General features: G+C 42.5%; 4 protein-coding genes across 4 annotated transcripts in view; 3 read left to right on the top strand and 1 right to left on the bottom strand.

Annotated features, from left to right (window-relative positions):
* LOC102200203 (zinc finger protein 184-like) overlaps positions 1-1,737 on the top strand; it is a 3,684-nt gene extending 1,947 nt beyond the window's left edge. Inside the window, exon 2 of the mRNA XM_005734615.1 lies at positions 102-1,737. Within this exon, the coding sequence (XP_005734672.1) occupies positions 102-901 (800 nt within the window). The 3' untranslated portion in view covers positions 902-1,737. The remainder of the gene's footprint in view (positions 1-101) is intronic.
* A 5,002-nt stretch (positions 1,738-6,739) lies between these two features.
* LOC102199938 (testis-expressed sequence 2 protein-like) lies at positions 6,740-18,139 on the top strand. Its single transcript, XM_005734614.1, has 12 exons — positions 6,740-7,347; positions 10,516-11,870; positions 12,885-13,085; positions 13,381-13,663; positions 13,859-14,046; positions 14,629-14,829; positions 15,972-16,071; positions 16,515-16,647; positions 16,743-16,880; positions 16,996-17,205; positions 17,330-17,450; positions 17,623-18,139. Exons 2-12 carry the CDS (start codon positions 10,662-10,664, stop codon positions 17,767-17,769), a joined length of 2,931 nt encoding a protein of 976 aa, XP_005734671.1. The 5' UTR covers positions 6,740-7,347; positions 10,516-10,661; the 3' UTR covers positions 17,770-18,139.
* A 52-nt stretch (positions 18,140-18,191) lies between these two features.
* On the bottom strand, positions 18,192-22,123 carry LOC102199665 (60S ribosomal protein L3-like). Its single transcript, XM_005734613.2, has 10 exons — positions 22,033-22,123; positions 21,080-21,272; positions 20,566-20,734; positions 20,316-20,451; positions 19,480-19,666; positions 19,223-19,383; positions 18,959-19,060; positions 18,712-18,807; positions 18,505-18,624; positions 18,192-18,304 (listed from the first exon to the last, which is right to left on the bottom strand). The coding sequence occupies exons 1-10, from the start codon at positions 22,096-22,098 to the stop codon at positions 18,245-18,247; spliced, it is 1,290 nt and encodes a 429-aa protein (XP_005734670.1). The 5' UTR covers positions 22,099-22,123; the 3' UTR covers positions 18,192-18,244.
* A 934-nt stretch (positions 22,124-23,057) lies between these two features.
* The window catches only part of ndufb10 (NADH:ubiquinone oxidoreductase subunit B10), a 2,435-nt gene continuing 1,161 nt past the window's right edge, over positions 23,058-24,331 (top strand). The window contains exons 1-2 of the mRNA XM_005734612.2: positions 23,058-23,301; positions 23,577-23,715. Of these exons, the coding sequence (XP_005734669.1) occupies positions 23,154-23,301; positions 23,577-23,715 (287 nt within the window). The 5' untranslated portion in view covers positions 23,058-23,153. The remainder of the gene's footprint in view (positions 23,302-23,576; positions 23,716-24,331) is intronic.

The raw sequence follows: 24,331 nt of genomic DNA, 5'->3' as shown, positions 1-24,331 counted from the left end.
TCAGGACAGCATTTTCTAGCACTTACATTTATTTCCATTTAAAAGCAAAGAGGAAACCCTACAGGTGATTGGGTAACATTTGTGGATATTTTCCTTTGTAGCTGAAGAACTTCCAATGACCAACAGTGCCGTCCAACATGGAGATGAATGTGACTCCCCGCTGCTGCAGGAGTGCGAGGGACCCACAAACACAGAAGAGTCTGACTTGACACCGAGCCCTGAGAATCCAGGAACCCCTGAGCCCACTGCAGATCTAAGCAGTAACAGTGGGAACTACTGCCTGGTGGAGAGGCCTGAGGTGAAGATGGAGCAGGAGGAGCATAGGAATGAGAGTTTTTTCTCTCCTCCAGGAACTGTGAAAAGTGAGGAAGAACAGTCGGACACGCAAATACATGAAACGCAGATGCTTTCTTCAAACTTGTCTGCAGCAGTTAGTGAGGAGACGGAGAGAGGAGAACAGGCCATAACTGTGAAACAGAGAGCAAAGATGATGCAAGGTGACGGCATCAGTGACGGCAAGAAAGCCCAAGCAGCTTTGTCTTATAAGAACTGCTCGGTTAAAAGGAAAAAAGGTCGCAAGTTTTGCCATTTGTGCGGGAAGCGTTTTCACTACACCGCCTCTTTAATGAAGCACATCAAAACGCACGAGAAGTGTACCAGTTGCATTATTTGTGGGATGAAATACGGGTGTCCAAAAGAACTTGTTTTCCATTTGAAAAAGAAACACAGAGATGCATATTTTTGTGATGTTTGCGGTCAAACTTTTTTCAAAGTCCGCAGCCTCCAGACTCACGAAAGAAAACACACACTGACGAAAGAGTTTGTGTGTCAGGAATGTGGCAAACCGTACCGGTATAAACACTGTTTGATTACGCACATGAAGAGCCATTCTGGGGAGTAACCATACCCTTGCGATATTTGTGGTATGCGCTTTAGTCAAAATTCATACATGACATGACACAAGACCACCCATATGGGCGAGAAGCCTTAGTCTTGCTATATGTGTTGTTTGCACCTAATCTCAAGTTGCATTTGCAAACACGTATCAAAGCAGAGTGATCCCTTTTTTTCCCGTCTAGTTGAAATTGGATAGCTTTTAATATCATCCACTTAACACGACTGTGCCTGATGTGGTGTCAAATAACTGCAATTCATAATGTTTGGTTTGCTTTAAAGACCATTGCATCATTTCTACAGCTATATGCTGCTGTTGGTTAACACGATTTTGCTGTTTTCCCTAGTGGGCTTTGATGCAAGCTTAGTTCAACTTTGACTGCATGAGTACGAGTGTAGAACAACACATCTGCAGCTCTTGTTGCCCTCTGTGATGCTCTGGTGTTGTGAGGTTAATTTCCACAGTTGACACTAAGGTTTAACATTACGGTGATCCACTTGTCTCTGGCTGCAGCCATGACGTGCATACATTTAGATGGTAAATGGTGTTAAATGTAATATTGGTATGTGTATTGTCTCAGATCTGTGGATAATGTAGATAGTGTATGTGGATTTTTTTCAATATGTTATTACTTCATAAAACTCTGCATTTTGATGGATTAGAGTCTTTGAATGAAGGGAAAGAAGCTTTTGATTATTATTTTTTTAAACGATGTCTTTATGATGCCACAAAATTAGGAAGTTCAGTAGATTTCATAGGAGCTTATTTGTTTCTTTGTGTCAATTTTCAACAGTTTTCCTGTTATTTTGAATTCCAGTAAAACTTCTGAGAAAATGCCTAAATCAGGATAAAGAAACTTCATTTGTTTTTTGTATTTATCAACTACAATACTTCTTTGACTGAAAGTCATGATCTAATCGCAATATTTGATGATCTCATAATGAAAAGACCTTTGTAAATATATAAAATTTTTAAGTGTTATGAAAAAGACAACAATCAGAGACTCGGAATGTCAACACACATGCAGTAACTTAATTAAACTCCTGCCATCATGGCTTTAAAAAAAGCATTAAAAGTCATTTAGGTTGTTGCAGTTTCTTTTTTGGTGTGTTGGGAACTAGATCACCACCCTTCAAATGAGATTGTGCATGGGGTGTATCCTAATAATAAATAACTTTTCTTTACATTTTTATCTACGTTAGCTAATTTAATTTTGTGCCATTTTGCAACTGGCAGCATGCTGACATGCTGAAGTGAGATTGTGATGTTCTTACATTTAAATGCTTGAATGTTTTCTTTGCAGGATGAGAGATCAAAATAAAGAGGAGCAGTTATGTGAGGCTGTGGATATCATCAAGGAGAGCGCTCTCAGTGGTGCTTAATGGAGTCGTTTTGGGGGAATTGCTGTTTAAAACTGGCCCCTGGGCTCAGAAGATTACACATGAAAGAGAGGGTCATTTTGATAATAGTTCTTTCAAAGCGGTTCCTGACTGCAACAATGAGACTTAGCAAGATCAAAAAAGTACGAACACTTTATAAGAGTAGAGGAGCTACTAAAAGCACACGACAGCCTAAACCCATTCACAGTGTTAACTGAGTGTTGTTTTTTGCCCTGACTCATGCTTCTTATTAAGTGCACCTGCTTAAAACCCTGTTTGCCTTTAGAGCTGCTCAAAGTCTCTTAAATCACCTTTCTGATGCTCATTTAGAAACTCGTGTTGCAGTTTGAACTGGATTAAACACCCTGATTATTAATTTTCAGTTGGAAGAATGAAACACCTGCACTCTGTCTGCAATTACTTGGTCATCTCCAGTGAAGGTGAAAGATCAGAAGGGTTATGACGAAACAAACCTGACCTCTCAACTGGAGCCACTTCTGACAGTGCACGGACTATGCTGTCTTTGCACCTTTGTTAAATGTAGCATTTAGATTACTTCTGAATCACTGAATGTTGTTTTTATGTTACATTGTGAGCCCAAAAAAGCCACGTGGGTCTGTTCTCCTATGACAGGGGTAGGGAACTCCAGGCCTCGAGACCGGGTGTCCTACAGGTTTTAGAAGTGTCCTTGATCCAACACAGCTGGTTTCAATGGCTTAATTACCTCCTCAACATGTCTTGAAGTTCTCCAAAGGCCTGGTATTGAACTAATCATTTGATTCAGGTGTGCTGACCCAGGGTGAGATCTAAAACCTACAGGACATCTGCTCTCGAGCCTGGAGTTCCCTACCCCTGTCCTATGAGATCACAGGAGGGGCCGTAGGGGTTTGGCGCTTAGTGGATTGGGTGGCAGTCAGAGGCAGAGGTCTTGGCCCCCCAATCTCTGGCCTCCAAAATTGGCTTGTGGTGCATGGGATGTCACCTCACTGGTGCGGAAGGAGCCCAAGCCTGGTGTGTGAGGTTGGGAGTTAGCAAATATATATATAGTCTGGCTCATCTCAATGCATAGCTCAGGCTCTGGAACCAGTGTTCAGGAGAGGGGTTAGACTCTGTTCCACTCTGGAATTCACTGGCTGTATATTAGGATTTACCCCAGTGGATTAGAGAATTGCTTACCTGTGCCTTCAAGTCGGGAAACAGGTCCTGACTATCGATGGTGCCTATACACCAAATGACAGTTCAGTTGTTGTTGTCTGTGTTTTTGCATCTTAGACAAGGACGGCATGACGTTTCAGCCGTGGTCATTTGTTCACCAGCAGCTGTACGCAGCAAAGGAGATCCTCGAACAGCGGGAGAAAACAATCACAGAAGTTCTGCATGAAGCAGAAGTTAATCAACTCTAATGATGAGGGGGAAAGTCTGCGACATCAGAAATCTGGTTCAGTTCTTTAAATTGTTTTTCTAGGCGTATCGAGTGGAAGCTTTATAACTAACTATGGATGGTGCTACACACATGCACACATAGTCGACGTACATAGTACCAGAAAGCTACACCGCTGCTATGACGAAACAAATAAAAACATACAAGTAAAATACTCACAAAGCATTTTTGCGACGTTGGTGGTAAGACTTCTTACCGGATGCATGGACTCCAGATTCATAAAAAATTAGTGTGCCAAGAAAGTGGCAAAACACTTCACCGCAGAGATAATCTCACTGTGTGTGTGAGGACCCAATCTGGGGAGAAACGTACCACTGTGGAGAGTGTGGCAGACTTTTTTCTGCAAAGCAGTCGCCTGAAAATACAAATGAGGTACCATTCAGGAAAACAAATGGACCCTTGTGATGTTTGCAGACCACACATGTGGAAGAAAAGCCTTACACCTGCAATTTTGTAACTTTACAGTACTCTCTTTGCCTCTAGCTGTAATTTTAATTTGAACTAAGCAAATATATTAAGTAGCTGCAGAATAATCAGTATGGTTTTCTGTGTGAATGAACTAGATTTAACTAGAGGAGTGGTAATACAATAGTATTACAAACTATTCCACCATATGAACCTGAAATCTGTGGAAGAGCTGAGCTGTGCAATGGTAGAAAAAAACAACAATGAAATTTGAATTTGTGTGTAAATTTGTGCATTTTTGTCTTTTTCTTCTCCAGACTGAGGCTGCTGACACTTAATAAAGTCTGACACACAAACACAGTCATGTTAACAGCTGCATTTTGATAGACATTTCAATATCAGCAATATCAGGTGTATGGATCTGATACAGAGGAGTTTTTAAAAATGAACTACATGAAAACTGCTGTGAGTGCACACTGCTGAGAAAAGACCCACAGAGATTCTCACAGAGAGTCGGTTCAGCAAAGTTTGCTGCAAACCTTACTAAACCCCGTTTTATGTTCATTTAAACATTCCCTTGCCAAATATATATGTGCTGTGAAGTACATCGCTACAAATACATATGCAGTAAGGCCAGCCAGCATGCTGCATCCATGCTTTTCAGACCCAGAGCTGATGCTGCACCTCGTTACTAAATCCAACAGTGGCTTTTTGATGATAAAAGAGGCTTTTTCTGAGCCGTGGACACACTGTATTTAGATTTCCCTTCAGACCCTGCAGGGGAGGTCTGCATACAAGATGCATGCAGACAACCATTTAGCTCTGCACCACCACAAATAATCATGTACTTTGTTGTTCTTCTTCTGTCAGACATGCAAAATACAATATTGAAATATCAGTCAGATGTCTGTCCAGTACTCTGAGCTGTCAGACTTTGACATGAAAAGCATCAGAATTCATAAGATAATAAGTAAAGGTGAGAGTGCATGCAGCTATCCCTTAAGGGGGGGGAAGTAAGAAGATAGAGCTGATGAAGATTCGGTTTCGTTTTATTTATATAACCCCAAATCACAACAACAATCGCCTCAAGGTGCTTTATACTTAAAAGACCCTATGGCCCTCTGTGAGCAAGTGTTTGGTTACAGTGGGAAGGACAAACACGTTTTTTATGGAAAGAAAACTCCAGCAGAACCAGGCACAGGGAGGGTCAGCCATTTACTGAGACTGGTTGAGGGTCAGATAAGGGAGGACAAAAGTCACAACGTGGAAGAGAGCCAGAAAAATTATAATAACTAATGATTAAATGCAGAATGGTGTGTTAACACCAACTCAGAGAAAGTGACTGAAGAAGAAATGAAAAGTGCATCACTGGAAGCTCCCAGAGGCCTATTGCAGCATAACTGAGGGAAGATTCAAGGTCATCTAATCCAGCCATAACTATAAGCTTTATCAAAATGGAAAGTTTTAATCCTAATTTTTAAAGTAAAGAGAGTGTCTCTCTCCCAAATACGAACTGGGAGTTGCTCCATAAAAGAGGAACCTGAAAGCTGAAGGCTCTGCCTCCCATTTTACCTGTGAATATCCTATCGAACCAGATGATGTTATGTTCCTAAAGTGAATTTGACATTTGATCATACTTGCTCAGTTGTAGCTGAATTGTAACAGAGAAGTAAATCACTCAGGGCACAAGAATTTTCTTAGACACAATGTTCATTCAACAACGCTGCTTTAACCTCCTGGGACCTGGCGTCCACATATGTGGACATCAGATTTTGGGTTATCCAGAGCAAAATACTAAATTTTGCTCTACAGGGGCCTGATCTCCACTCGTGAGGACATTGTTCTGCCACTGTCCTATCAAAATTTAAAGCAAATGTCCTCATATGTGGATCTCATTTTTCTCAGAAACAAAAATCTGGTAAAAAAAAAAAAAAATAATAAATCACGTAATTCTTTGTTTTGACATTCATCAGGTCCCAATCAGCCCAAATAGAAATGAAAAATGCATGCCATGAAAACGTTTGGGTCGTAGGAGGTTAAGTGAGCAAATAATGAGTTCTGCTGTTTTCCCAACAGGTGGCAGCAGACACTAACTTTAGCACTGATGCACCATGTCGCAACACTGTTGTTTTATAGGCGGTCCGTGCCTCAACACTTCAAGCCTTTAAGACCCCAGTTACTTATAATTAATGATTGTCAGTGGATTACCCGAAAAGCTATATTAAGCTAGTACCCACCCTTTGTTTGTTTGCATGTTTCAGCACAGGACCCAAAGGTTTATGCAATAACTGATATCTGAAGCACAAATAATAATAATAATAATAATAATAATAATAATAATAATAAAAACAATACAACCGTCGAGCACAAATACAGCTGGCAACCTAAAAGCAGTCGCGGGAAATCAGGTTATTGCCTCCCGTTTAATCCTTCTCTTTCTAAATGTATATTCCTTTAAGTCACACAAGCACAAACCCAATGATGCAAATCATTAATATGGAGCTTTAAAAAAACAATGTTAATGATTTAAGTCAATTAAGTAATTAGTAAATTAATTAGAAGAGAGTCATGAAAAGTTTCCTGTTTGCACGCACAGATGAAAGCGGGGCTTCAATATTAGCTGGATTGCCATAAAAACAGTCTTTTGAACATTAATCCCGGCGTGAATTTTCCAGGTCGCGCAATTACATAAGTCTGCGTACAGCGGGGACTGCGGTGTGGAGCGGAGAGGAGGGTTGAGCTCAGGCTCTGTTTTCACGCTGTGGGGCAGAGCAGAGAGGAGGAGTCACTCCGCCAACTGTTGGCCTCTGAGATCTAATCTGGATTACAGTTTGGTCCACTCTGCAGCCAGGACACCAATAATCACATTATTCTGTTTCGGCCTGACGCCTCCCGAAGCGGGCGGAAGTGGCGATGTCAAGTCGTGGCACCGCCGCTGGCTTGCTTGTCTCTCAAAGCTGAACTGCGCGTTTAAACGCCAGTCATTTGTTCTCGGGAGTTTGGATGGTTTCCCCAGCGAAGGTGATGTGAATGAAGTTGGGTGAGCGTTCCTGCGGTAGATGGTTGGCTGGGTGGCGTGAATCCCCGTGTGCAGAGCACGCACTCTGCAGCACATCCAGACCGATCACTGCAGCCTGCGCTGGAAGCGCAATAAATTACTCTGGACCTCACCCAACCTCTGCCACTGATATATTAGAGGGGCAGATGGTCAGTCATGGCACGTTTAGGTAAGTACTAACGCATTGCTGTTTTTCTTTTGTTTGGGAAAAATCTCTGTCAGTGCAATAGAATAGATTCTTTTACTACCAAAAAATCAGAGTTGTAGGATTTTGTCTTGAGACACTGATTTTCTCGTCCTGATCATGCTCTGGTGAATTTGGTGTGTTTTGAAATAGCTCTACTTATCAGCGGGGAACGGTTTAAAAGCTAAAAAACAAAAAAGTTTTGAGGGAGGATGTGCTCCAACAGACTCTTTAAGCCCCTGAAGTATTATCTTAATAACCTGCTTCAGTTCAAGTCCACTGATACTTACCCTGTGATACCCAAACAAACACCACCCAGTGCCAAATGTGTCACCGTGGTCAAATGGTTGTTTGAGGGCAAGATTAAGAGGCACAGGGATGGCATGGAAATAAAGGTGCGTGATGCCAGCCTCTAGGGCCAGTCCTCAAATGATCCCATGTAACTGTTCAATCTATTTTATTTTAATGAATTAAATCTTTCTCAGAAAAAAATAACATTTGAAATATTGTTTTGTCTCCTCTTTATCCGATTCCCCCCACTTAATCCAGGATAAAAAGGCCAAGAGGAGGACAGAGCAGGGGAGACATGACACTTTGGCAGAATTCAAAACCGTGTTGACGTCAGGGATAAAAGTGGGACTCTCTGCTGGTGCCATCATTATTCCCTCATTAATCCATTCTGACTCATATGTTGCTGTCTGCTGATTGGAAGAATATGCTGGAAGAATATATCAAATGCACATCATTTGATATCGCTTTCAGTGTCAAACGTGAACTTTGTCATCTCAGCTGTATGCAAGTGTGCAGAGAGATGGAACTGCAAATCTCGGAGACCCCAGTGAACACATAGTGCAAATAAAACAAAACATTTTGCTTCAACATGAAGAACAGTGCAAATACTAAATACGCACAAGTAGGCAATATGCTCCTAAATTTAAACTAAATGATGTGGTTAATATTTACAGAGAATATAGGACGATGGTTGAATTGACCAAACGTGTTCTGAGTGTACGGGCAGGTATAAATGACGTGTGCAATACAGAAGCTTAACCTGAAGACAGAGTCTGAACTTACAGACCTATGAAATACGACATGTGCATTCTTAGAGTTCAGTGTGTGACTTTTTCCATCAGTGTCCTTGTGTGTGAGTATAAGATCTTTTAGCTTGTGACATTTTAAAAAAAAACACATTTATAGAAAGTTTGTCACGGTTAAGCCTTCACACTGAAAGGCTGGGAGTCGCCCAGCTGTTGACAGCTTTTTAATGCCAAGAACTGCATTTTCAGTTATCATTTCTCTATTATTTTCTTAACAAGCTACTAAACTGTTATAACAAAGGATTTATTGCTGTCTCGGTTTCTTTGCATTTTACTTTCTCTTACAAAATGAGCTTGTTTCCTTTGAACCGTATTTTTAGTTCTGCACATTATTTCTCTCCTGTGACAGAAAAAATGTTGGTGTGTAGATTCTAATTTTAGCTTCTAATCCTTCATATTTTTTTCCAGAGGAATATCTGCTCCACTTTCCACTCCCAAACGACAAACCAAGAACACGAGGTCTAGGCTTGCCTGTACCTTTGTCTCCAGTCCTCTGAGGGTTACACCTCCTCACTCTTACTTGTGCAAAATTGCATCCACAGTCCTGCCTGGAAAGCTGCTAACTCCCTGCTGACTCTATATTCCACCGAGCAGCGGAGGTTTTCCTCCCCCTGTCAGCACGAACTGATCCAAATTGACTTGCAAGTGGAAATTGATTAGGGTAATGCAGTACTGTCTAGGGCAGCTTAAGCACTCAAAGAGCAGCACTTTTGGTTAATTAGATTTGACAAGCAGCCCAGCAGCTTGGTGCTAAAATTAATATCTCGCCGTATGAGCGTCATGCAGAGACACAGAGAGATTTGGTGGCACCCAAAGCAAGTTAACCGGTTTCTTTTTCAGGCCCTGAAAATTGGTTTCATCAAGATCATTTATAACACACAGAACCAATTACTAATCATGTTGTTCAAATTTTGCTTCTTATTTCCTTGCATGACTGTATTTGCTCACTAATAGCCGCATTTCTTAGTTTATTATGATGCAGATGAGCAGGGTCACATTACATTGCTCATAAAGCTTGACTGATACTGCAGATCACACTGTGTTGTGTGTGTGAGCTAGTTTATGGATAAATGCACTTGAAACTGACTGATTCATCAAATGCAACTTGTGCCCTGAGTGATTTAGTTCTCTGTTACAAAAGCTTCTTTAATCAGGAAGATTACAGCCGTTCGATGTGTTGACTCTCAGTGAATTAGACTGTACAGTCTGCCTGGCAATGATATATGCTCGTGATTGATTTAAAGGGTTTTTAACCTCCTAAGACCCGAACTCTTCCACGACATGCATTTTTAATTTCTCTTTGATATTTGGGCATATTGGGGCCCGATGAATGTAAAAACAAAGAATTACCAGATTTTTTTTTTTTTTACCTTATTTTTGTTTTTAAGAAAATAAGAGCCACATCTGAGGATATTCATTTAAAATGTTGATAAAACAGTAGCAGTACAATGTCCTCGTAAGTGGATATCAGGCCCATGTAGAGCAAAATTGAGTATTTAAGTCTAAATAACCCAAAATGTTATGTCCACATATGTGGACGCCAGGTCCTAGGAGGTTAAAGATTGTTGTGCATTTAGAGCTCTAGCTTATGAAAGGAGTGTTTTATTGTTGTGCTTTTAAGGCAAACTGGGCAGTGGTTGGAAAAAAATAGCTCTATTGTAGAGGGCTGTTATTGTGTTGGGTATCTTTCAGAGCATCTTAAAAGCATTACTGATGTCTCAAATAGAGTGGAACACTGCATCTAATTTGGGATTAGCTGACACTCTGTGCTGATAACTCCTTTCCAGAAACAAACCGCTCGTCCACCCTCTCCACATTACTAGACTCAGACATTATGTGAACTGACAGCACAAAGTGAAGCCGAGTTCCCTTTATGCCCGCAGAGGTGTAGTTAAAGACGAAGGAGAAGGTGCAGAAAGGACTGAGAGAAAAAACAAGTGACAAGAGAAAGGGGAAAGAAACTTTTAAAGGTTTGAAAGAGTGGAACAGAGAGAAAGGAAATAAAGGGCAGGTCAAAGTAGTGGATTTAAAACTATATTTTCACTATTTTTTTCAGGGTCCAACACAATGGACTGCACCCACCCTGAGAAGGATTTTCCAGTTGTCCATGCAGTTACAGTCTCTCATGCATTTGTGTCTCGGAGGGCTACAACTCCATCTTTTTGACCACATCCTCATCTTAGTTCCTCATTAACAACCATCATGGAGGACAGCAAGCTGATCTTCAGTCTGGACCGCCATGAGGAGGGTCCTTCTGTGACCTTTTCCAAAGACAAACCAGAAAGCAGGGAGAGCCGGCCTGAACCCAATTTGTGGATCAATCTGGACCTTAGCCAAGGGCAACGCTCCCAGCCTCTCTTCCTGCCTCACTCCCCCTCTTCCCCAGGCTCGTTAGCTGATCTATCAGACTCATCAGCAGGTCTGCCTGTCACCACCAACCTAGTGAAATCTTCCTCCACGGATCTGGAGCCAAGGGAAAGCAGCTCTTTAAGAAGCAAGCCCCTCCTCAGTCTGGTCAAGTCTCTCAGCACAGAGATCTCCCGCCGTGTAGAGCCCGAGGTCAACCTCTCCAAGTCTGACTCCAAGCTACATTTGCATCCTTTTAAGCAGCTTACATATCCAAAGATACTGGAGGCCAGACCTGAAACAGGAGGAATGGATGAGAACGACGCCTGGGTTTCACCTCCCTCCACGGGCAGCATGTCTCCCACGGAGCCACGGGGCAGTTCCCTTATCGCCGAGCTGGAGGACACGCGGCGGAAGTTCTCGGAGGCCATGCAGGACCCACTGAGCATGCTGAGTAAGATTATGGGGGATGAAAGCTCTGGAAGCCCCAAGCAGGGGAGGACTTCTGGTGCAGGAGAATCACCAGCCTCCCACAGCACTGGTGGAAGAGATGGAAGCAGCGACGAAGCAGGCCTCAGGTGTCGGAGGAGGACTGACGGTGAGCACAAAGGGGTGTGTGACACTGCCGTCAGACGACTCCAAAAGGATTCATTAACAAAATCCTCCATCTCCCCAGAACGGCACACCCTCAGCAGAGACAAACATTTGGAAATCTGCACCTATGGGGATATGATTCAGGTGGTGGAGCGCCAGAACAGCTCCAGAGAGACACATCCTAGAACTTACCCTCAGTGTCAAGTGACAGTGCCGGGTTCATCTTTGCCTCTTTACTGGCTCTTTCCTGTGGGCCTTCTAGCTTATGGTTTCTTTGTCCTGCCTCTTCCTCCCTACGTGACAGGTCTGTCAGTGGGGGTTGCATGTGGCTTTATGCTGGGCTTGGTACTGGTGTTCATGTTTGCCCCACAGCGCTCAGCCGCCAAAAGGAACTGGGTCTTACATAGCAAACTCAGTGCCGTGAATGACAATCCACTGGACGGAGAGCTCGCAAATCTACACAACCTACAGGTAATAAATTAGTTTTTAAAATTACTCTATACATGAGCATAGAAGAAGACTAATCTAAATGTTACCTCTAAATCTGTATGCAGTCAAACTGTGGCAGATCAAGACGACAGATACCCAGGAGGACTGTTGTTTTCCCTCTAAATGAAATTGTGCAGGTCAAAGTTTGTATCGCCACAATGAATCTGTTTTAATAGCTTTCCACCTGCTTTTATTCTGCTTTGTGTTCATTTGCAACCATTAATATGATAAAGATTATTACAGCATTTCCATCACAAACATGTTGCCGTTTAAAGAGCCATTGTTGTGATTACGCACACTCCGATCTGCCTCTGTATGCAAAATAACCTCTGCAGCCACTCCTTTTCTGTTTCCTCTTTTGCTAATTTGGCTACATGGAAATGCTCAAATGTTTGTTTAGCAAAATGAGAGATCAAAATATCAAAGATCAGCGGGCATTAGATAGCATCAAAGAAAGATAGTGCTTTGAATGGTGCTTAATAGAATCGTTTTTAGGTAATTGCTGTTTTAAAAGTAGCCCCTGAGGACCGATTATTATCCATGAAAGAGAGGTGCAGTCTGATAATAGCTTTCTCAAAGTACTTCTGTGTCAGTCTGACTAGAACAGTGATACTTAAAAAGATTTTTTTAAAAACAACAAATTGTATCAGGATAGAGGGCCTACTAACAGCACACAATAGTCTAGACTCATCTGCGGTGTTAAGTGAGAGTTGTATTGTGCCCGGGCTCGTGTTTCCCCTCCTGCTGAGCTGTTTGTCACAGTTTGCACCACTTGCTGTGGATCTAATTTGCCACAGTACAATCTTTGCCTCCCTAGCCGTATTTAATGCTTAAATGTTAACTCTTGGTTAAATGCAGCCTCAATACAAATACAAATATTTGTATTTGTAGATGTACTTTAGTTTTACCAAGAAAACATAAAATGGTTTGTGGCTGCAGAGGTTTCTGCTTGAATCCTGTCCTTTTGGATTAAATGTTCTTATTACTCACTTTCAGGGCTGGATGAATGAGACCCACAGCTATGACCCTGAGACTTTCCACCCCTCCATCACACACTCTGTCTATGTTACACTGGAAGGCAGCCGGCTGCAACTAGCATACCCACGTGCCAACATCGCCCGGTGGGCTTCTTTCGACGAGACACCCCACAAAGCTGTTTTTCTGCGTTCACGCACTTACCAGCTGGCTAACTGTAAGGTCAGTTCATTTGTGAGAAAGCAAGCCTGCCTTTCAGAGGGACATTAGAACCACCTGAACCCCTTGCTCTTATTTCTCTGCGCCCACTGAAACAGTTATGACCAAAACGAATAAACCGGACCTCTTCGCTATCTCACCTGCCCACTGAGGCAAACTAAAGTAGCTCTCCCTGTATGATAACAGAGTAAAGTTAACACACATTCACTGGCAGTGCTTTCAGAGCATGTTGTATAAATGCAGATGGAACAGAAATGAAATGAATAGTTGGTCCTTCTTTTCAACATTTTTACTTCAGGTGTCTCTGGTGCCTCCTGGTTTGGCTCGTAAGAGGGTGTGGAACAGGAAGTACCCAATCTGCATCACTCTGGCTGAGGGGGAGGTAGGGGAGGAAAGCGTGGTTGAAGGGCAGGAAACCGAAGAAGAAAGGGAAGAGAAAAACACAGATCCCCACCAGCAGTTTCCCGTCACCCTCTACCTGTTTGGTCGCACTGGAAGAGAGAAGGAGGAGTGGTTCCAGCATTTTGTGTCAGCCTCTAGAGCCTTAGCCCAGACCAGTGTAAGAGATGAAGGAAACACAGGTAAGAAGACGACTTGGTTGAGTGATATGGAGAAATTCAGCTGGTTGCGATACTATATGTAGCCCGGAAAAGTCACCTCTTTCATTTAAAATACATGTACTACAAGTTACTCAATGCCAAATTTGCCTTATTCGATCATTCTTTCAGCAATATTTTTAGATTCACCAACTCTTTACTTTCAAATGTGTCACACAGAAACACTAAGCAGTGGAGAGACCATTAAAGAAAGCACAGAGGAGCTGCCTGATTTCCCAGGAGCAATGAAAGCAAGAACCCTATTGGACTACAGCTCCTACATGACTCAGCTAATGGGCTCAGAAAGTTGCAATCCCACCCCCAGCCCCTGCCACAGTGACAAGGGAAGCCCCACGACTTGCAAAAAGGTCAGTGAACAAGCTTTAGATTGACTATCAAGCATCTCTCGAAGTGATGTAAACTTTAAACTTCCCGTCACTGTTTTTCAGGTTCCATTTAAATTGTTTTTTTTTTCCATCGGGGGGAGATATAGCAGTGTTTCTTAGCCCTGTTTAACTCATGTCACAATAACCCACACTGATCAGAGCTGCTTTATATCCACTTTTCTTTTATAGTGTTCTCTGTGCTCACATGAGCCTTGTCCAGAATGCTGGCTCAGCTAAATACACCTGCTGACTGGACCAAATTTTTGTATTCAGCAATATCAGATATCATCTGGCTGGAAAACTATAAATAGTAACTCATTGGGACTGGAACATACTTGTCTGTGCTTCTAATGCTGAATTAGGTGGTTTGGGATTGGAACCCCCACAGAGGGACAGTCTGTTCAGATGTTTAGAGGAGGTGCCACAGAAAATGAGAGTGGTATTTATTTTAGATGACAGTGCAAATGCGTATTTTGTTTCTCAGTCCTATTTGGTCATTTTACTCCTGAAAAATGTTTGTGGAAATATATATGTCTCATTTTTTTTTAAAAATATTTCCTGCAGATTGACGCCAAAGAGCATGGTTCTGGAGGTCAGGGTGGAGCTGAGGCTGATGCAGGTACTGGGCTGGGGGAATGCTCTGCAGAGAGTGAGCCCACCTGGGTTAACTGTCTGGTGGGAAGAATCTTCTGGGACTTTCTCTGGGAGAAATACTGGGCCGATCAGGTGGCGCACAAAATCCAGAAGAAACTCAGCAAGATCAAGGTGATGGTGTATGAGAATGTGTGTAGGTTAGGTGTGGGGTTTTTTTGTTTGTTTTTTAGCAAACTAAAGGAAAGAGAAACATAAAAATCACATTTGGCCCCTGCATGCTACCAGAACTGCTGTGATGCATTACGCCTGTGGTTTACTGCTCTATAAGGGGACAAGTGCACCCCAATCATACTAGCAAACAAAGGTGCCAGATACACTAACCATAGGTTGGGTGTTGCTCATTCTATGCTGCCTTTCATGGATCACAAAAAGTTAGCAGTTGGCATAGGGGAGCTGAAAATGTTATTTATTTTTCGAGCTTAGTCAGATACCACAGCATCAGCAGTGTCCCTGTGACTAATGATGTGGCTTCTTAAAGAGATGGAAACTAAATAAACTGTAGGACAGCCTGAACATCAGGTCAGAGGTCAAAATACATGACATTAAGTGCACAAACGCTGCCTTTCTCCTTTTCTCTGTGTGTGTGTGTGTGTGTGTGGTGTGTTCCTGTCTAGCTATCTTTGTGAGGACCAAAATCTGCATTCTACTATACTTGTGAGAACCAACAGTCACTTGTGAGGACACACTCACCGGTCCTCACATGTTTGAAGGCCTTTTTGAGGCTCAAAATGTGGTTTTAGTGTCAGAGTTACAATTGGGTTATGGTTATGGTTAGGTTTAGGGTAAGGGTTAGGGTTAGGCATTCATTTTTAATGGTTAGGATTAGGGGAAGGGGCTAGGAAAACCTGTCAATGAAGGTCCTCACTAAGATAGCTGAATGGGGTTGTGTGTGTGTATGTGTGTGTGTGAGAGAGAGAGAGAGAGAGAGAGAGAGAGAGAGAGAGAGTGAGTCTGCTGATAATGCACTCCCTCTGGCTCCCAGGGCAATGGGTGGGGAGTGCTTAGAGGAGCACTGATGGTCCTGCAGCATCCCATTGCTCATTGCATACACTCCTCTGTGACACAGACCTTCTGTTTTTTTTCTCTTACACAGTCACACACATATTCACACAGTATAGTTTCCCCTGCTCGCTCATTTCATGGAGGTAATTAGCCAGCCTTGTAATACTTCTGCTGTGCTTTTGCCTGACTATATTTTAAGAGCTTTCTTTTACTGACGTGAATGCACCAAGACTCCCTTTGTCTCATTGTAGCTGCCGTACTTCATGAATGAGCTGACTCTAGCTGATCTGGACATGGGCACCTGCCTACCTCACATCCTTAGCACATCTAAACCTACGCTGGACTCCAGAGGTACACCATGGTTGTGTTCATATGCTTCCTTTGTCAAATACTTTCTAACGCACGCATTTTAACTGCATGCGAGGAGTAGCCAGACTTTACTGGTTACTTAACAGCGTATACCCAGATCTCTTTCTCAGTTGCATTCCTGCTGTGAGTACAGGCCAAGATCTCAATTGTTTCATTACTGAGTTTGGTTTGTCATGGCTGTCCTAAAAGCTTTCCATTGTCTCCCGCTGAAGCGATTAGCAATCCTCTTAGCCCGAGCTATCGTCGACCAACAATAACTAGCCGAAGCTATCATCCGCCAGTCTAATGTCCCTTCTGCACAACACCGTGCCAAAACGGATTAAGAAGAGAGACCAAACCAAACTCAGGGTTTTGAACTAATTAAGAATTCAGCTGCTGTAAGCTTTAAGCCCTTCCTTTTTTCCCCCCACACCTTTATCCCCAAGGTCTGTGGCTACAGCTGGAGTTGGTGTACACCGGCTGCCTTCAGATGACCCTAGAGACAAAGATGAACCTGTGTAAGCTGGGTAAAGAGGGAGAGGATGAGGCTCACAATGTACCAGAGACCCAGAAAGTGGGGTGAGACCCACTTTAGCATTTCAGTGTTTGCGAAGAAATGTGTTTTTAACCTGAGCAGGTTGATATGATGACTAGAACTGTTATGTTTTTTTCAGCTCTAAGATGAAGCTGTGTATACTGGCTGATAGTGATGAAGAGTCATCCAGCGCAGGGTCATCTGATGAAGAGGAGGTCCCTCCATCTGAGCTACACGGATGCGTGGGAGACAAGAGTCCTGTAATGGCGGCCGACGGGTAACTTAAAAACTTATTTAGAATTTTTCCACCTAGAAATATGAAGGCATGGTGATGACATTTCATCACTATGAGGTAGTCCCTATTGACTGTGCTTGGTCTTTATCCTTTACAGGCACGCAGGTGGCAGGACAAGCAGGAAAATCTTGAGATTCGTGGACAAGATAGCAAAGTCCAAATACTTCCAGAAAGCCACAGAGAATGAGTACATAAGAAAGAAGATATCTGAGGTCTCCAACATGCCCCTGATGCTGAGCGTTGAGGTCCTGGAGCTTTCTGGGACGCTGGCCATCAACATCCCTCCTCCTCCTACTGATAGGATATGGTGCTGATTCTCTTGGCTGTCTTACCACTTCACTGAATTTAATTACCATCAAGAAATTCAGTGCAAACTGCAGGTTTTGTTTCTTTACTCATTATACACCATGGTGATAGCCGCTCTCTTTCAGGTACAGTTTCCGGGTGCCTCCCAGGTTGGACCTTCACGTGCGTCCCATGCTGGGGGAGAGGGAGGTCACCTTCACTCATGTAACTGAGTGGATTGAGAAAAAACTGCAGTGTGAGTTCCAGGTCAGTCCATCAGTGTTTCCGTTTGCCCACGGGGATGATTCCGATTAATAATTCATGCATTTATGTTCTGACAGATTGATATCAGCGTGAGCAGAAATTTCCTGCGTCTGTGACAGTTTAATGATTGCATTAGTAATTAAATATGGTTGTGTTGTCCTTTGTCTCTGAACAGAAAGTGTTTGTCATGCCCAACATGGATGATCTTTATCTGCCCCTCATGACATCTGGACTGGACAACCCACCCGCATCCCACCATTCCTCAATCCATTCCTCATCCCAGCAATCGTCCATGGAGTCTCAGGAGTACCTGTCAGAGTAGGCGCGGCTGATGCCTCAGATGTTGAGGCAAAATTGCTGATGTTCAGCTATTATCCTGAATCTCTAATGGATTCAGAGGCTGCTGCAGCTGGGTCCCAGCTTGAGTGGCTTCTCTGTTACCAGTGCAGGACAAACGTCTCCTGAAGCCTCGCTGAGCTCAGCAGTGACCTCCTGACTGTGAGAATGATGCTGCAGTGCCCCCTACTGTGAAGTTCATTACTGACAAGAGAAATGTTTTTTACAATGCTGACAACTGCTAACTGCACAAAATTAAAGGGTTATTGATGTATTTTTAAAAGGGAATGCTGTTTGAGCCAACTATCATCCATCCGTCCATCCATCCAGGAAAGAATAAAATTTGATGAAAACTTTCCTCGTGTGTTCCTTATTGATTAGAAACACAAATGCAGTTAAAACACAAAATTCAAGTATAACTTACACATTTTATTGTTTTGTAGGGTTTATAATCCACACTTTCAGGCCTCCTCTGGCAGAGGACCTGGCATTGTTTTTTGGGTGTCTTTCTTCAGAGGCCCCTGCAGGTAAACAAGAGGTCGGGAGTTAAAACACAGCAGGATAATTACAGATTTTATTATGTCATCAGTGGATAGTTTGAACATTTGAATCATATTGTGCTGTTATTTTGCCTCACTCGATCAAAATCTTTGCTTCCTGGTATTCAGTTGGGTTTTTTTGGTTGTTGTTTTTTTCTTTATGGTTGTTTTTTCACACTCACCATAAATGCTCTCTTCTCCTGGGCTGTCTGGAAGCGCCCATGGCCAAATTTGGAAGTGGTGTCAATGAACTTGAGCTCGATGCCTTCCTTGGACTTGCGCGATGTGTGCGTGAGTAAAGACTGTGAGGAGGAGCAGCCAAAAACGTTAAACTACACTTACACGAATGATACCTGTAAGAGCTGAAGACTTTAAATTCCTCACCCTACCTTTCGAAGGGTGAGGACACGTTTTTTAGCCCCGATAACGCAGCCTTTCACCATGACAAAGTCATTATTCACTTCACCATAGCGAGGAAAGCCTCCCTATGACATAAATGTAGTAATAAAGGTTAAAATATCTCACCTGATGCAAACTCTTCATTTTATATTACTGTTGATAGATTATAAATATCGACTTTGGATACGAGAAAACTTTCATGCACAATATGATACTGTAACACAAAGCTGGGAGTACTATGGGGGTAATGGTTTTCTGGCTGATGTCATAGTTAGTAGACGCATTGTTCCGGATCACTTTTCCATCCTGGATGTGAAGACCCCTACCAATACGGTAGATCTGAAAAAACAAAAGAGGACATCAAGATTTCAATTATGGAAAACCCCTCATACTAATAATAATAATTCATAATACTCCTTATTTAAAGAGATGTTTAGGCAACCAACAAACATTGACTAGGTGTGTGCAAATATAATATAGTAAGTTGTTAAAGCTATAAACCTTTTTGTTGATCTCAGTGCGGTGATGATAGCCTTTCTGACCAGCGCGAGCTTCAGTGTAGCCCACACGGGCAGGATGCCAGGCTCCAATACAAGCTACCTTCCTCAAACCCTTGTGAGTCTTCCGTGGGAGTTTCTTTGTGTGCCAGCGGCTTGTCACGCCTATCAGCCCAAAGACGTAAAAGTCATGGTTGGACCTTCCGGTTTATTACTCATTAAACTTTTCAACGCCTGGGGCTGCCACAGCACATTTCCTACCTTTGAAGCCGTGACCTTTCGTGACACCGATGACATCAATCATCTCATCCTGGTAGAAGACGGCAGATACGGGCACAGCCTGCTCCAGGTGCTCCTTCGCCCAGTCCACCTTGTCCGAGATGGTACCCCCATTTAGCTGCACCTCCACGACGTGAGCTTTTTTCTGCCTTAAGGGCAACAGTCGCATCTGGAGGCAGATGGAAAGCAATTATGGAAGCCTGCAAGCTGCAAACAGAAGCAGCTCCCAAGTCTAAAACAACTATGTTGTTAAGTGCAGAGCTTGAGAAGCATACTGAAAAGCATCTTGCTTTCAAGTTACTATAATTAGATTTATTATTCAGCATGTGGCCATGTTTGAACTCTCAGATGTAACACCAGTCACTTGGAACAACTCTGATATTTAAATGTGCATGTTGATGTTTTTCTTCATGAGCTGAGGAGGCTTGATCTTAGCAGGATTTTAAGAACTGAAATCTTGGCTGATCTTTGGCTTCATGCTGCCAACATAAAGGCAAAGACTCTGTGAGTGGCCTTCATCCCCCGTGAAAATTATTTATAAACTGCTATTTGAAACTGCCCTCCAGTGCTCCCCACAGGGTGATCGTTGTAGTCAGAGCCATCCAGCTACCGACAGCCAAGAGTTTGGGGATTTGGAGGTTTTGTCTCTGTTGCATGTGGGCAGTTGGATAACTCTGACACCTCTGCCCCCTCCATGGGAGAGATTTAACAGAAGGAGATCAAGTAAATAAATATCAGTGATTATACTAGCCGATGAAATCAGATGGAAAACTAAAAACGGAGCTAATGTGATGCAGGATGGTGATTTTAGAACCTACCTGTGAGTGAACAATAACCCTGATGACTGAACAGTACTTCTTCATGGCATTGAAGTCTTTGTTAAGCTGCTTCTTGCCTGTCTCGTCCTGCCACTTCTTAGCATACTTAGTGAAGGCCTTCTTCTTGCTCTTATACCTGAAACACAGAAAAGCTCAGCACATATTGAAGGAACAACAGTGTGACAAGACCGTATGTGCGGGTTAATTACTTCTATGCACAGGAGGGCTTTAAATGATCACACGCGCGTACCAGTTTTTATAAAATCTGCGCTTGCACTCGTCACTCAGGTGCTCAGCAAAGATGGTTTTCAGGGAGCGCAAACCACGGATCGTTTTGATGTATCCCACAACACCCACCACAATGACAGGCGGAGTCTCGATGATGGTCACCGCCTCAACTTCTTCTCGCTTTGATTGCTCTGTGGAAGACAGAAGGAGGCAGATCCTGCTAGGAAAACTGACAGATTCAAGTCAGTGAAACATGCAGCAAGTAAACAGAAGGTGATAAAAAGGTAAAAATATGCAAAACAAAAGAGACGTGAAGGAATGCATTTTAAGTTTAGCCTCAGCACAAAATCAAAGCAGCTTTCAGTTTTTAACACTAACAGCTTGAATGCAGCCTGAGCAATGCCCAGTTTATTCTTTCTGTATCATTTGATTTTATTCAACTTTCAATTTCTATTTACATCTCTAAAATAATGCATGCTATATACTAAATAGATAACAGATTGTCTAAAGTCTTGCATCCATCAATGTTTACATACTGAGGGCAGTGCGGTGCACCTCTCTCAGCGTGTGGGTCATGCCCGCCTTATATCCCAGGAAGGCAGTGAGGTGGACGGGATGGCTGGGGTTATCTTTGGGCCATGAACGCACCCTCCCCCTGTGCTTCTTGCTTCGCTTGCAAGGCAGGAACCCCATGTGCCCGTGGCGAGGAGCATGGAATTTGCGATGAGACTGAAAAGCACAATGGAGTTGGTGCACACCCAAATTGATGACATTTAGATAACCCATGGGTGTTTAGTGTTACTTTCATTTTTACAGTTACCATCTCCTTTTGATTATTTGTCAGGTCATAAACACACTGCCAGTGTACAACATAAGCTGATGTCCACACGTGTCCAGATGTGTACATTCGAATGTACACATCAGTGGTGGGAGACACCCACATCACTTTATACTAAAAGTGTAGCACACATTTACATAGCAAAACAAATTATTCATTTTAGTTACTGTATTATATGGTGACATCAGTCATGTTTTTGAGCAACTGTTTGTGATCATTTCCTCATTTTCTTTAACGTCCTCCAAATCTTTAACAGTGTTAAGTTAGCGGAACACAAAAAGAGTCATCTGTCATGATCTTCCAATCTGTTGCCTTTGTATTCAGGCCATGTGCTTCTGCTTCACTCTGTTTCTGTTTCATATCTGTAATTCAGAAATCCAAATAAAATAATTAAGAAAACTTGAAACGATGGTGTCTTGTTATAGGAAAAAAAGGTCACCAGCGCAGTGTTCCACGTGCTCTCCTAAGCGTAGCCATTACTAGATTTCAGTGTGCTTCATACACTCTTATAAATTCAAAAGGTCAAAGAAAGTGATAAATCATCTCACACACACACACATGCACACATGTAGGAGGCAAAGACAGTCCAAAAAGTGCAGCTTTAACTATCCTCTAAAGAAGAAAACAACCAAAAACACAAGGAGCACTGACCATGTCTGCGGATTGTCCCAGCGACAGATAGAAAGAGACAGAAACCAGTGCAGATGCTAGAGTCATACATAAGATGACACACAGGGCTCTAATTTGGTGTTTGGCCCAGATGAGGGGACGTATTCGCTTTCAAACAAGACGATCTCTGCCAAGTCCTGACCAGATAGGAGGAGGGAAGATGGTAATGTCAGAGGTCTGAGGTGGTGGGGAGGCCTAGTGGACAGGAACCGTACAACCAAGAAAGGAGAGGAGGAGGAAGAAAGTCTTCGCTGCCATGTGATCATGTGACCAATGTTGACCTGATTTTGTTTTTTCAGCCCAGGACCACTCCACACCGATGAATTCAGAAACTCATGTCCTTAAGAAATTGAGGGGGCAAGGGGATCCAGTAAAGAGCTGACACAGGACCTGAGAGATGCATCTGGCCCTTCAGCTGACCCATCTACTATTTGCTGAAATGGTCTCAGTGGAAGGGGTGACTGTCAAGAGGCTATTTTTAGTGAAGGTAAAAAAGGTTGAGGTATGCTGAAATACACGAGAACTGCACTAAAAATCTGTGGCAACAGGTCTGGAATAGCATAGAATCCAAATTTGAAATTCTTGTTCAAGTCAGGTTCAAATCTTGGTTCATCACAATAGACTGGATAGAAAGCTTACCTAAAAAAGTTCAGACTATATTAAAGAATAAAAGTTGTCATGCCAAGTACTGATGAGTACAAGTACTTTCAAGCACAATTTCCCATTTTCCTAGCAAAATATTGAGGGAAAAAGGGGCGGTTCAAGACTTTTGTATCCCAACTTAAGTTATCGTAGTCGGCTCCCTGCCGCCCTCTACTGTAGCTAACTAGTACAACAGTCCAACCTGCAACCTTTACCCTTCGACCTTCATATTTTACGAAAACTGAAGTGAGCTCGTTCCAAGTTTTCTTTTAAGTTGTTTTTTATTTGTAATAATTCTAATTCAGTAATAAAGACTGGCATAAGGACGTTCGAACGCTTTTATTTGCTGACCTCTAATTCGCCATTATGTTGCTTTTCCTGCGCATGCGCTCCGTCCAAAGGAGACCTGTCGAGGTCGAATTGTAGGGGTTTTTCAGTTTTGTTCAAAACAGGGTACAAAAATGCCTGCAGACTACGATAAAGGGGCATACCCAGAGCCTCCTCGGCAGACTCCGGCTGTGGACAAACAAACAGCACTGCCAAACCCAGCTCTGATTTTGTCTAAGCTCTTCTATTATTCCGTGGACCTGCCTGTCACCACATTTAGAGGTAACTGGAAGCTAACTCGGCTAACAGGGTAGCTCTACAACATAGCACAAGAACTGAGGACGCTGTATACGCATTCTGGTTTATTTAAAGTGGTGCTTTTTCTTCCACTGAATTGTTTAAATCTAGATAAGTTACAAGCTTTGTATTGTGCGAGTAGATGTCAGGTTTTGCGGTAGAAGTCCGCGGTTAGTGAGATGTTTATGCTAGCAATGTACAACCTACTCAGCCTGGACTGAGTTTATATGAGCTTTGAACCCTTTCCTTCCTTCGCCCAGATGCTGTTGACAGTATTCGGGCTAAAAACAAGATCGTGTACTACCACCAGAAGTTCCGTCGTGTTCCTGACCTGACGGAGTGCAAAGAGGGAGATTACCCCTGCTACTACGAGGCAGAGATGCAGTGGAGGAGAGACTAGTAAGTAACATACGAGTGAGATTCAGAGGGATGAAAACTTTTCACATGAATGCATTTTTTGTCCACCAGTCTGCACTTTGTAATGTTAATGACAAAGGAAAACATAGTTTTAGAGTTGTTTTGTAAACTAATTAAATTTAAGCAACTGAAATGCGTTTTGCAAATATATACAGACATCATTTATTGTGCATTAAAAGTCCTAAAGATGTTTCAACTTGAGTGGAGGCACAAGTGTAACACACACACTGTTAATGAATCAAACACATATTGCATTATGCCTAGGTAAAATCGTCTACAAAAACGCAAAATACTCACATCACAACCTCATCATTTGGGCTTCATCTTTGTCAAAAGGTTTGTGGGCATTTTGAATAAATAACATGGTGCAGGTCAGGAAGTACAAGTTTTGTTAGCATGCCCCTCTGACATCAAAAAAGTCTCATACACTGTTTTGTTTTTTGTTTTTTGTTTTTTTAATCAGTAGGGTGGAAAGTAACCGAGTTAATATTTACAAAGCTCAAATTCATTTTATAAAGAAAATGTGTACTGTATTTAATAAATAAAAAATAAGGTTAGGCTTTGGTTCATATTATAGATGAATGAATATATAGTGAAA

Source organism: Pundamilia nyererei, unplaced genomic scaffold (assembly GCF_000239375.1).
Source record: "Pundamilia nyererei isolate P.nyererei 1_Seehausen unplaced genomic scaffold, PunNye1.0 scaffold00059, whole genome shotgun sequence".
NCBI lineage: Eukaryota > Metazoa > Chordata > Actinopteri > Cichliformes > Cichlidae > Pundamilia > Pundamilia nyererei.
This window is presented reverse-complemented; position numbering and strand designations above follow the sequence as displayed.

Bases quoted from the DNA above. Each gene is read 5' to 3' on its own strand.
- LOC102199938 (XM_005734614.1), top strand. From the start codon at position 10,662: ATGGAGGACAGCAAGCTGATCTTCAGTCTGGACCGCCATGAGGAGGGT. The intron at 14,830-15,971 runs GTGATGGTGTAT...GTCTCATTGTAG, and splicing joins AGAAACTCAGCAAGATCAAG to CTGCCGTACTTCATGAATGA. The intron at 17,206-17,329 runs GTGCTGATTCTC...GCTCTCTTTCAG, and splicing joins CCTCCTACTGATAGGATATG to GTACAGTTTCCGGGTGCCTC.
- LOC102199665 (XM_005734613.2), bottom strand. From the start codon at position 22,098: ATGACTCTAGCATCTGCACTGGTTTCTGTCTCTTTCTATCTGTCGCTG. The intron at 18,625-18,711 runs GTAGGGTGAGGA...TCCTCCTCACAG, and splicing joins GTGTCCTCACCCTTCGAAAG to TCTTTACTCACGCACACATC. The intron at 18,305-18,504 runs GTGAGTGTGAAA...GTTTACCTGCAG, and splicing joins AGGAGAAGAGAGCATTTATG to GGGCCTCTGAAGAAAGACAC.